Source organism: Ceratotherium simum, chromosome 21 (assembly GCF_057802395.1).
Source record: "Ceratotherium simum simum isolate JZ-2026a chromosome 21, ASM5780239v1, whole genome shotgun sequence".
Classification (NCBI taxonomy): Eukaryota; Metazoa; Chordata; class Mammalia; order Perissodactyla; family Rhinocerotidae; genus Ceratotherium; species Ceratotherium simum.
The window spans coordinates 25,098,166-25,111,567 of record NC_141920.1 but is presented as its reverse complement, the minus strand read 5'-3'; the positions used below and the strand labels follow the sequence as shown (position 1 = coordinate 25,111,567).

The following is a 13,402-nucleotide window of genomic DNA, read 5'->3' as shown; positions in this document are numbered from 1 at the left end:
AATGGCAACAGGACCCACACATGACGTCCAATCGTCTCAACACTCTAGGAGGTGGGGTCATCATCACCATTTTCAAGAGAACTGCAACCCAGAGAAGTTCAATCACTTGCTGAAGGTCACACAGTGAGGAAGTGGAGGACCTCAATCAACCAATCTCAATCCTTCCTTCTCTCTCCCACATGTGTGTGTGACACACACACACCTCTTGCACCTATGGATGGCTTACTGTTTTCATTTCCTGGTTACTGACTCTGAGGCATAATTATAATTAGCAAATGATCCGTGCCACATGCTGAAAAATACTTAATAGCCCCAGGGGAAAGGATGGGGCCTAAGTCACTGGTTTACCTGCTGGTGTAACTAATAATCTACCAATAATTTGTTCTGTAATAAGGTATGGCATTGCCCAACTTAAACAGAGCAGGACTTAGAATCTACAGGTCAAGCTGTTCTCTACATTCAGCTCCTGATTCAGCAATGATGGGCCCAGCTCTGGACACCTGCTGAAAATCTGTACTCATCTGGTTCCCAGGACAGCTCTGATCTGTCTTGCCCAGGGAGGGGAGAATGAAGACCAGGTAACTATAAGGCACCATCCCAGCTAGAAGAGCTGAGAAGAGCTAGCTGTGGGGCTGAGGACACTTCCGGAATGCCATACATCTCAATGGAAGTGCTGACCATAGGTCAGACAGAAGCAGGGGCTGGCTTGGGCTGTGGAGGACATGTAGGGCTTCACTAGCCATGGAGACCAGGTTCTGAAAAAGCTGGAGAAGGGCTGAGGACAGCGCTGTCACCCACTGAACTTAGCCAGTAGGGGTGACTTGGCCCCCATCCGCCCACCTCCTAGACCCCTTCCCCTCTCACTCTCTGAGTCTGAAAGGCCCAGCTCCTACTCCTCATTCCCTAGGGCTGTTCCTGATCACTCACAACAGGCAAGGTGACCTCGTTCCCTCTAGATTCCTCCAGCGGTTACTCTGCACATCTGGCCATTAATCACATGATGTTCTCCCCGGCTATCTTTGGTTCATTCATTCATTCAACAAATATTTGCTAAACAACTGCTCTGGCCAAGCACAGATCTAGCAGTCAGGGACCTTGCAGCGGGTAGGACAGGAAGATCTCTGCCTTCATGAAGCTCACAGGCTAATGGGGGAGGCAAAGAGAAAAGTAAACAATATAAAGTTACAAATTGGGTAAGTGCTATGAAGAAAACAAACAGGGATAAGAAAGGGACAGTGGGGGCAGGGGAATCTCGTGGAAGGCCTCTTTGAGGAGGTGACATTTAACTCTTCCTCAAATTCTAAATGTCTCATATTGGCACTCTGGTTCCCAACAGGTGCAAGGGCAGGGGCAGTATAACCCTCGTGAGAAGGGGCACTCTTCTATCTCAGTCAACGCTCCAGCATAGTGACATGAATTGAGTGACCACCTTGGTGAGTAAATGCCCCCCCCACGACACATCCCTTTAGTAATCTGGTGGCGGCAGCCACAAAGTCCAAAGCCAGCAGTCCCAGGAAGCATTTGACCCAAAAGAGTTGTCTCTGGCTCAGAGCCACAGAGCCGAGACCCAAGGAGGCCGATGACACAGGCGTGCTGGATGCCTAAACAAGCTGCCAGCTTACGGGCACTTGGACCACTGCTGGGAGGCCTGGAGGCTGGTATGACCTGTCTGAAGGGCAACTTGGCAAGATCTGCCAAAATGTACATGCCTATGCCCTCTGACCTGGCAAATCCCACCACCTGAAATCTGTCCTAAGAAAATACTGGCATGTGTGTACAAGAGCATGTGGAGGGATACGCAAGGCTCTCCCATTTATAACAGCAAAACAACCAGAAGCAACCTTAATGTCCATCAGTGAGGGCCTACCTAGTCAAATAAATCACAGTACATCATCCTACCATGGGATATCAGAGCTATTAAAAAAATAATCTGAAGGGGCCAGCCCAGTGGCGTAGTGGTTAAATTCGTGCGTTCTGCTTCGGCAGCCCAGGGTTCGCCGGTTGGGATCCTGGGTGCAGACCTACGCACCGCTCATCAAGCCACACTGAGGCAGCGTCCCACATAGAGCAACTAGAAGGATGTGCAACTATGACATACAACTATCTACTGGGCTTTGGGGAGAAAAAGGGAAAAAAGGAGGCAGATTGGCAATAGATGTTAGCTCAGGGCCAACCTTCCTCCAAAAAAAAAAAAAGCTTTTGAAAAAAAGAAAAATAATGAACATTTGGGAAAAAAATGATCTCAAGATGAGATCATTAAGTGAAAAACAGCAGAGTAGATTGTCATTTCTTTATATAAACAGAAAAACTCTTTATGTGTGCACATGTAAATGCACAGAGGAAGTCTGCAAAGACATACACCAAACTGATCCTAACGACCACATCTGCACTGGGTGGGAAGGGATGGGGGCCCAGGTCGAGCTTTGCTTTTCATTCCTTATGACTGTATTTTGTTTGACTTCTTTTCCCCAGCAACAATGAATTCATGTACTACTTGTATGATTAAATATACATTTTAGGAGCCGGCCCAGTAGCGTTGTGGTTAAGTTCATGTGCTCCACTTCTGCGGCCTGGGGTTCGCAGGTTCGGATCCTAGGCGCAGACCTACACACCACTTATCAAGCCACGCTGTGAGGGCATCCCATATATAAAGTAGAGGAAGATGGGCACGGATGTTAGCCCAGGGCTAATCTTCCTCAGCAAAAAGAGGAGGATTGGCAACAGGTGTTAGCTCAGGGCTAATCTTCCTCACACACACACACACACACACACACACACACACACACACACACACACAAAGTACATTTTAAAAAGCAATTTAAAAAAGGTTGGGGCTGGCCCGTGGCCTAGTGATTAAGTTTGGTGTGCTCTACTTCAGTGGCCCGGGTTCGGTTCCCAGGCACGGACCTATACTACTCATCGGTGGCCATACTATGGTGGCGACACACATACAAAATAGAGGAAGATTGGCACAGGTGTTAGCTCAGGGTGACTCTTCCTCAAGCAAAAAGAGGAAGATTGGCAACAGATGTTAGCTCCGGGTGAGTTTCCTCAGGAGGGGAAAAGGTAAAAGACAATGCCAAGAGTTCAGCCTGGTTCTTCTCTACAGCTCAGCCACTAACACACTCCCTCTACTTGGCCTTTGGTTCCCACTCCCAGCCCCTTCTCCTTTTCCCAACAATTCAGTTTTTCCTGCCTTAGATGGCACCTGATCATTTGCAAACATCTCCCACGCCATTTACAGAGATCCTTCTCTCATAAAGGCAGCCACATAAAAAAACCTGTTATCTGGCAAGTTCCATGAATGCTTCATAATCACTGCAATTGTACTCCTGACCCACACTTGGCACTCATGACCTGACAACAGGCTGTGGACTATTCAGTGGAGCTCACCAACCTCCTCAGAGGCCCAGGGCAAGCCCAATGCCCTCACATGCCAGTCATCACTTTCAAAGGAAAAGTAAGGGGATTTCAGCAATAGAGAAGAACCAGAACAATCTTTTGGATCCCTTCAAGATAGTAAGTTGAATCCTCCAGGTTTGTTTGCATGGAACATAGGGAGGAGGTGCTGAGCATCTACCATCAATAACCTCTGTGTGGTTAGTGAATAGACCCTCTGGCCTGGTCCCACACAGGCTACAGGGTCCTGTGTCTCGCTTACTGCTGATCACAGAACGAAGATAAATAGCTGGGCTGGACATTAATTGTCCAGAAATGTCCCTGCAGGAAATACCAGACCCATCATTCACTGAAAAAGCCCTAACTCTCTTCTTCTCTCCCAGCACTAACACTGGAGGCAAGAATCTCCCGGGGGATTATTCACTGGCATCATTAGTCTTTCCAGCTAGTCTTGCTTCCCATCCAGTCCATTACGCACAGGAAGTGCCTGGCTGTGCCAATGGAAACGGGACAACTGATTCTCATAAGACCTTGACAATGAGGACAGAAGTGACCTGAGAGAACGCAGCACAGTGGACGAGGGGACTCCAGAGAAGTCTGCTACACCACCTGTAAGGGAATCTCTGTGAGAGCTTGTTAAAAATACCAATTCCTGACCCTGTTTTCCACATCTATTGAATCAACATCTCTGGGAATGGGATCAGAGAATCTGCTTTTTTTCCAAAAACAAAGCCATGTAATTGTAACAGTCACAACATAACTACAGGATTTAAAACATACTAACAGGGAATCTGCATTTTTAACCCGCTCCCCGCAGTGATTCTGATGCTGAGAACCAAAGCTCTATGGCACCAAGGGAGAGGCTCTCCCGGGGTCAGAGGAAGGTCAGAGCTCCTTGCCAGTACTTCTCATTCTGTGACCCCCTCCGGCCAGCGTCCTCTCCACCACTCCCAGTGGTATAATTTGTGCTCCAGACTTACTCAACAGCTAGACCAAACTATTTCTCATCCCCCTGCCTTTGCTCCTGCTGTGGAGTTGGCAAAGTCTCTCCTCCCCTCGCCCTTGCCCTCCCCATCCTCACATGGTGCACTCATTCTAGATGCCACGCAGCCCAGGCACTGTTACAGAGAGAACGTGGCCTCAGAAACTGAGCCTTCTCTGATTTGGTTTTTGGCTCCTCCAATGACCTTGGGCAAGAGACAACCTCTGCGAGCCTCGGTTCCCACTTGTAAAACATGGCTAACGCTGTCCCACAGGCTCGCCGTGAGAATTCAGTGAGGTGATGGCTCAGCATGGTGCCCAATAAATTGTTAGCGAAATTCAGTTTTCCCCGACGCTCTTACTTCTCTTTCTTCTCCACCTGATGGAGAGAGCTACTTGAGGGGAGGAACTGTCCCCTCATTCACATTCAAACCCCCAGTTTGCAGAACCCAGGGCCAAGGTCAAAAGTCTGAGGCTACGAAAAGAATCCTTGTCCCCGTGCTGCCCTTGACTCTTACCTGTCCAACGTTGAAGGTCAGTGTGATGGCATAAAAGAAATTGGAGTTGGCACTTCCTGCATAAATCCAGAGATGCCACAGGACAGGGAAGAGCAGGGAGCAGACGATAATGATGCAGGCAAGGACAAAGATGTTTCGCAGAACTGCAAAGACAGATGGTCACAGTTAGCCCAATGCTGATTCTCTTTGAGACCCTTTCTTACTGTGATGGCCCTGCAGGACAGAGAGGCCCAGGGGCAGCCTGGTGTAGCTCAAAGGCAGAACCCCTACCCCCCAATACTCAGAGGCACCAGGGTGCCAAGGGGCAAACCTCAGACTCTTAGCAATGGCTCCCTATGCCCAAAGCTGGTGGGAGGTCCTAGATTTGTGGACCTCCCACTGTGGGCTTGGCTGGCCAAAGACGGCAATGCCGTGAACGCCTCTGGGCACAGCACAGGGGGCACTTCAGCAAGACACTGCCCTCTACCCCCTAATCTCGGAGTGTCCAAGAGTAACTCCTCCCCTCTCCCCAAGCAGGGTGCTGTCTGGCCACCTCGGATCGTGAATGGGAATGGCAGCATGAACTCATGGAGATTAGAGCCCCACAGTGAGTCTATGGCGCCACATCCCCAGGTCTTAGGAACGTGTTTTCCATTCTCCTTAATTCATGTCTGAGGTCCCTTGCCTTGCTCTTCAAAAGTCCCTCACTCTTCCTCAGATGATCCAAAAATCTCTTTTTGACACCCTCCCTCCCTAATACCACCCCCCCACTCACAGAGGGAGGACCTGCTACACAGGATGGTCCACGGGCAGGCAGCCTGGTTCAGCTGAGGGGAAGGTAGCTTGATAGTGAGGCACAAACCTGGCCTCAGAGAAATCTTGGTTAAAATCCTCGCTCTGCCAGCAAGTTTCTCTGAGTCTCAGCTTCCCCATCTCTAAAATAGGGCTAAAACGCCCACTTCATAGGAGTGTTACATGAATTAAGGAAGAAGATGTGTGAAAAACCGGGCACAGATGTATTACTGTGTGTTTTCAACTACGGCTGTAACAAATTACCAAAAACTTAGTGGTTTAAACAATATAATTTATTATCTTACAATTCTGGAAGTCAGAAGTCCAGGGGCCGGCCCAGTGGCGCAAGCGGTTAAGTGCGCGCGCTCCGCTGCGGTGGCCCGGGGTTCGCCGGTTCGGATCCAGGCATGCACCGACGCACCGCCTGTCATGCCATGCTGTGGCGGCGTCCCATATAAAGTGGAGGAGGGTGGGCATGGGTGTTAGCCCAGGGCCAGTCTTCCTCAGCAAAAAGAGGAGGATTGGCAGATGTTAGCTCAGGGCGGATCTTCCTCACAAAAAAAAAAAAAGTCCAAATTGGGTCTCACAGGCTAAAATCAAGGTATTTGCAGGGCTGCACCCCTCTGAAGGCTCTGTGGGAGAATCCGCTTGCTCGCCTTTGCAGCAATGTAGAGGCTGCTGCATTCTTTTTCTTTTTTTTTTTGTGAGGAGGACTAGCCCTGAGCTAACATCTGATGCCAATCCTCCCCTTTTTGTTGAGGAAGATTGGACCTGAGCTAACATCCGTGGCCATCTTCCTCTACTTTTTATGGGACACCGCCACAGCATGGCTTGACAAGCGGTGCGTCGGTGCGCGCCCGGGATCCAAACCTGCGAACCCCAGGCCGCCACAGTGGAGCACTGGTACTTAACCGCTTGCGCCACTGGGCCAGCCCCAAGGCTGCTGCATTCTTGACTCATGACCCCCTTCCATCTTCAACCAGCAATGTTGATTAGGTCCTTCTCACTCTGACCTCCTCTTTTGCCTCTCTCTTCCACTTTTTTTTAAAAATAGACTTTAGTTTTTAGAGCAGTTTTAGGTTCACAGCAAAACTGAGCAGAAGGTACAGAGACTTCCCATAACCACCTGCCCCACCTCTTCCACTTCTAAGGGCCCCTGTGATTACACTGGGCCCATCTAGATAATCCAGGATAATCTTCCCATCTGCAAGTCCTTTTGCCATGTAAGATGATATATTCATAGGTTCTGGGGATTATCATGTGAACATCTTTGGGACAGTGAGGAGAGGCAACCTTATTCTGCCTACCACACTGTGCTTTTTTTCCCTTTTAATTCAAAAGGGAATATCTGACAATAGGATTATATGTTATTTTCATTTCTTTCTTTATACTTTACTGGATTTTTAAATAAACTAATAAATACTATTTAAAATAAATTAATTAAAAGAATACTTTTTAAACAAAGCTTAGCACTGGGTCTGGGTGCCGGAAGGCACTTAATGAATAGAAGTTCCCTTCCTCTCTCTGATCCTGACCTTCAGGAAATCCCTTCTCCTAAATCAGAGTTTTAAGATTTAAGAGATGGGAAACTCCAGAACCTTAAGGCTGCTTGTCTCAGATGTACGACAACTTGGTTGAAATGCTATAGTGGGGGTTCATGCATTGGAAGGGGGACTGGATTACACACACGATTCTCAATTCTGGTTATAAATTAAAATCACCTGGGAGCCCCACCCAGACTAAGGAAATCAGAGTCTCTAGGGGTGGGGCCCAGGCAGTCATATTAGTTTCTAAAAGTTTCCCCAGTGATACCAATATGCAGCCAAGGGTGCAACCCACTGGATTACAGCTGCAGACTTACCCAATAAGAGGCCCATAAAGTCTGCAGCAGAGATTTCACTGGTCTGTGTCACAGTGAGAATAATCAGGACAAGGTACTGCAAAGTTCTTGTTAAAGCTGAATGTTTTCAACTTAAGATTCATTCTTTATTGAGAAATAATAGGTGTCTTTTTGTTGCTGGTTGTTGTTAAAAAGTCCTTTCTTTTATGAAATGGGGACAAATGGCTGGTAGTTGACTGTTTTAATGTCTTCAGCAAACTAAAAAGTTGGCAATTCTGTCACCAGAATTTTTTGAAATGTCAGTGGTCTATGAAATCCCACAATTTGGAAACACTGGCCTGGAGGGCTTGCAAGGTCCTCTTTTCTAACCTGAAATTTCCACGATTCTGGGTTTTCAAAGCTGAGCGATTATAACTCTGACTCAAGCCTGTCTGAGACCTCTTGGAAACCTTGTCCTTGCTCGCAGAAACAGTAAATCTGGGAAAAGTCAGGAATTTTGCACTGAGAATTATTATTACTAAATAATGTTACAACCTCAAGAAAGGAGAGCAAATCTATTTGCCATTCCTCCACTCTAACATCACTATTTACATTTCTCAGTGGTTCTTTCTGATCCCCTGGAAATTATTTGCTGAAAAGAATATACACTATTCCTAAAATAAAACTCCTATGGCCTGACAGCCCAGGTTGGTCTTTGTTCCATGCTTCTAGCCACTTTGGATTTCAGACCGGGTGACAAAAAGGTGACCAAGTGCACAGAGACTAAGAGAGGCTCACAGCAGCTCCAGGCTGCAATCAAAAGAGTGCAAAGATACATTCCCATGTGCCTGGAGGAACTGTCACCAGTGTCCAGTTGGCTTCTGGCCTGTGGTGACCTTTGCAGGACTGGGGAGCTGCTGCTCACTCTTGCTGGCTGACAGGCCAGAGGATTAAAGCTATATGCCAGAGCAGATGGAGCTGGGGAGCCGGGGCACAGGACAGCTTGTTCCAGGCACCAGGAGGTGTCAGAGATGTCAGAGATGACCAGGGCCTAATGAGACGAAAGGGTTCACCCTTTACCAGTCTTGCTAGGCCAAATGGAATCAGATTCCCTACTATGTTCACTGGGTGGCTTATCTAATCTCTGGCTCCACTACTGACAAACTGAAACTTCAGGCAAGTTACCTTCCTGCTCTGAGCCTCAGGCATTCAGAAATAAAATTCCACTTGAAGAATACAGTCCCATTGGGAGGGGCAGGGGCACAGAGGGGATTTAGGGACTTCAAAGGTTGTGGTAACGTTCCCTTTCTTAAACTAGGTGCTAGGTACATGGGAATTTATTGTATTATTATTCTTTAAAATTTATATGTATTTTTATCAATTTTTTAATCTTTATACAACAGTTAATAAAAAAATAAATAAAACACACACACACAAAAAATCCAGCTCTTTGGTAACTGGCTCTTTCAGCTGGACCACTGCAGGCTGGCACTGGCTTTGCCAGCAGGCTGTTCCCTAACACCGCAATTCTGTGTCTGTATGACTCATCCTGGCCCCAAGCACCACAGAGTCCCGGTGTCTGGGGCCCTCACTCAAGGAAGGGCCCTCACTCAAAGAAGGGCCCACGTGCCTCTTCTCCTCCCCACTGATCAGGATAGGAAAACAAAAAGGTAAATGTGCGAGAAGGTGTGTCAGCACCAGTAACTAATGTTTAAACTGAATTCTTAACCCCATTAAAGGTCTGAATATATTCGACCTAGGCTTAAATACTTCTCAAAGTCTCCACTCATAGGTCCAAGGACCAGGCTGAAGAGGCTCCTGGCTGAATTAATGACTCATAGTTGTTATGGCCCAAACAGATACTCTGAGCATGAGTATTCTCTGCCACAGGAGCTGGGCATCAAGGGGTAGCAGCCAACGCTCTCTGCAGGACCTTCAGACAAGCTGAATTTGCCCAGCCGGCCAACAACAGCATCTATTAAATCGCCGGGTTTCCGGAAACCCCAGCCTTATTTTTTGTGCCTCATCACCCCAGAGGGCATAAAATAGCTTATTTCAAGTCTTGAAAAATATGTTTACTCTAATGACTCTGAATAACTCTGGCTACCAAGCCTGAAGCTTTGATCATGAAACTATGCAGGAGACTCCCCTGCATAATTATTTGTGATGATAACTGCAGTGTTATTTACATTTATTTTTTTCTCACACTTAAAACATCCATGAAAGATATTCTCCCCATTTGCCACATTAAAAAATGGGAGGCTCAGAAAGGTTAAATGATTTGCCTAAAAATACGTGGCTAGTAATGGGAAAGCCAGGATTCAGACTCAAGTCAGTCTGGCTCAGACTGTGTCCAGCAATATGGGATGAAAGATATTACCTGAGGGAGGGAGATGTCCTGTTTGCGATACTTTTGGGGAAAAAGGATCAATGTCCCCAAGACCCACCCTGTCACAAAGCGGGGTATTTTCACATGTTTGGTGGCCTCATGACTTGTCACTGCCACTCTGCCAAGGGGCCCCAGGCTGACTCTGAGCCCACTGCACTGGGTGATTCTTGTCTGTGCAATAAGGATGTCACTTCCTCCTCCCAATCAGGCTGGACTGGTCACCACCCGACCAGGCCATCACCACCCTGGCTTGGCCTGCCCACTCATCTGTTTACCTTCGCTCAGAGGCCCACTCCTACAGGTAGGTTTCTTTCTGGCAGCTGGTCAGTTTCACTTCCCAGTTGATACCCAGACAGCCCAAAACAACAACCAAGACTCACTTCCTCTGGAGCCTGCTCTCCCCAATTTCTTTTGACACCTTGCTGTGCACCCACTGTAGGCAAGAAAAGTTCAACAGCTCCCTTCACATTTTGGTTAGAGAATCAAGCGGTGTTGGCGCACTGACACTGCCTCTTTATTAGGGAGGTTTAATAAACCCATCCACAAACATCTGCCGAGTTGTTCTGTGTGTCAGGTTTGATCCTGGGTGCTGGGACACAAAGGTGAGTCTACCCTAAGGGAGCTCACCAACACTGCAAAGAACCCACACAGAGGGCGAAGAGTCCGACCGAGGGAAACACTGGCGGCCTACGAAGCACAGCTAGATCACCACCAGGCTGTTTTCTGAGGAGGGGATGGTTAGAGTTTAAAGGGGTCTTCAGAGAAGGCAGGAAGTCTAGTGCTGCCCATCTGTCTTCTATGGTCCTTTGGGTGCAGCACTGGGAAATGGTTCAAAGCCCAACGTCCAGCGGTGCACTGTCCAATATAGTAGCCACTAGCCATGTGTGGCTCAGCTTCTCTGTCACACTAGTGGCTACTCTACTGGACTGTGCAGATATAGGACATTTCCATCATCACAGAAAGTCTTATTAGACAGCGCTGGGTAGAGGCTCACAGATCTGGATTCTAATACCAGCCCTTCCACTTACCAGTCATGTGACCTTGAACAAGTGGCTCTACCTTTCTATACCTCAGTTTTCTCATCTGCAAAATGGGGATACTTTCCTCAAAGGCTGGTGTGAAGATAAAATGAGCTAATGCATGTAACATTCTTAGAACAACAGTGACCAGGTACATAGTAAGTGCTCAATAAATGGTAGTTATTATTATTATTATCATCACTAGTCCATAGCACCCAGGAGGCAGATATTGTACCTCATGTCACTGCCTCTCTCCTGTTGCTGCTAGCATAGCAGATGCCCAGCAAATGCCTATCGATTCCTTTTTCCCTGGCTGTTTCATCCAGGGGCCTCGCTGACACAAATCTGCCACCAGGGGGTTAGAGGCGAGAGTACTCACATCTGTACAGATGGTTCCACACGGGGAAGAAGGCCATGTAGAGAGCCACATCCCCCACCGTCGGGTAGGACTTGAAGATAGAGATGATAGCAATCTGGATGAACATGAAGAAGATAGGGTGCTCCCTGGGGTGGGGCAGGGCAGACAGACAGAGAGAGAAAGATCAGTCCGGGACCAGGCCCCCCCAGAGACTCTTGACCCCATCCCTCGAACCCAAAAATACTCTTCAAGGGACTTCAGGCAGTGGCTGCTCTGCTACCAGGGCCAGGCCAAGTAGCAGAGCAGAAAACTGTGGGGACCCAGAGATGCCCAGAGGTGGTGAGGAGGGCCCAGCAAACACAGAGAAACAGCCCACAGAGACATTTCCCATCAAGCCCCTCCTCCAGCTCCAGGCCTTTCCCCAGGAGCCACTGAGGAAGAAAACAAATGAAGTCAGTGCTCTTTACAACTAGGCTTAAATGACTGCTTGTCAGAGTAACAAGAGGCAGCCTCCCTTGCCAGAGGCCCCTCTGACAACTGGACCCAGGGCAAGAAGTGCCTCCCTGCTGATGCTTTTTTCTCTGACAATAGGGTCAGAGGGGTCTACAGACCCTTAGCTATGATGAGCTCCTTTCCAGAAAGAGAACTGAGAGCTGCATGCAGCTTTTCAGCGCTTAAGGGCTGGAACTGGTATTCTTGTTACCTTAATGGCTACCATTTCCTGACCCTCACTCTGTGCTAAGTTCTGTGCTAGTCCCTCTTCTTGCATCATTGCATGTGGTCCTCACTATACCCCAACTACCCCTCGAGGTAGGCAGTACTGTCACCTGCACTTTGCAGATGAGGAAATGAGGTTCAGAGAAGTGAGTCAGTAAGTGACGGAGTCGTTTGTCTCAGCACTCCTAAGCACCACCAATACTGTTCTCCTGAGTGCCTAGCATGATCACAGCTCTAATCAGGGAGGGACAGAGCTCAGCCTCCAGCGCTCCTCCGAGAGCTGACAAAGTGCTAAAGAGAAGCCAACAGGAAGAGGTCAGATCTACACCCTCCTCAGCTACACCTAAACAACATGCACGTGGCTTACTTCTGCACAGTACCTGGATGCCTAGCTCATGAAGGTTTTCTTCAGAGGTTAATGGCATTCTTGCCTTGCAGGTCAAAGGTCAGGGTGACTCAATGGGTGTAAATCTGAGATGTGGAGACAAACATGTACACACCCAAACGCTCCAGCACTTCTACACAGCAAATGCCTCAGAAACTCGCGTGGCCAAGTCACGTAGTCCTGTAGCCTCTAAGAAGGGTCCAGCTAGCTCAGTGAGCATCTTGCTAAAGACCATCTAAATCATTGGCTTTGGACTTTTTAGGTAGCTGGTAACAGCTACAACATTTCTATGAAAAGGCCAGTGAAAATGTAGTGCCAAAAAACATGGAGACCAGAACCTCTAGCAACACTGCCTGGGGAGAGGTGGCCTGAAGGGCCCTGTTCCCACAAAGCTAGCACTGGAAGCAAGCAGTGCAGTGAGCTGGAGAGTCAGTGGAACTTCATATCCAGGCAAAGGAGGGCAGCAGTGGGGGAGGTCAGCTATCTTCATATCCTCCGTCCCCACAACCCTGAGGCCCTCGCCTGGGGAGGTGCTGGGGAGGGAGGGGGTGTCACATGATGGTGGTGCTATTGTCTACTCAGGAGCTATCTGTGGCCTTTCACATGCAGACGTTGGAAGCTGCTGGAGAGCTAGCTACAACAGAGCAAGGAAAACTGTTCCAGGTTCCCTGCTTCTTTCAGCCCAGTGGCTAGGCCTGACCAGAACAAGGGCAGGGAATGTGGACCACAGACAGCTGGAGAGCTTGGCTAGGCAAGGCTGCCAGAGTTCTGGAGCCTACCAGGCCAAGGAAAGATGATTTTCTGCCAGATGACGGGCCAAAGCTGTGTCATGGGAAGAAAGCATTAACTCTGAGCTTTTACAGAATGGGAGCCATGTGCATTGGTTCACTGGCCATGGAGAATGGCAGGAAGGTTAGAGCAGAGAACTCAAGCTCTTGAAATCTGAATCAAACTCTCTTCCAGCTTCCCTGGACCATCCAGACATATCTGTACCTGTTGGTACCTGTTTTCCCTTTTCTGAAGCTAGGATAATAGAACCATTTCCA

At 48.3% G+C, this 13,402-nt stretch overlaps 1 protein-coding gene across 3 annotated transcripts in view; it reads right to left on the bottom strand.

The window, feature by feature from the left end:
- Positions 1 to 13,402, bottom strand: part of PIGU (phosphatidylinositol glycan anchor biosynthesis class U) — a 94,135-nt gene that overhangs the window by 8,582 nt on the left and 72,151 nt on the right. For all 3 annotated transcript variants that reach the window (XM_004430501.3, XM_087445373.1, XM_087445374.1), the window contains 2 exons: positions 11,276 to 11,400; positions 4,899 to 5,041 (listed from right to left, as the gene is read on the bottom strand). In XM_004430501.3, the coding sequence (XP_004430558.1) occupies positions 4,899 to 5,041; positions 11,276 to 11,400 (268 nt within the window). The remainder of the gene's footprint in view (positions 1 to 4,898; positions 5,042 to 11,275; positions 11,401 to 13,402) is intronic.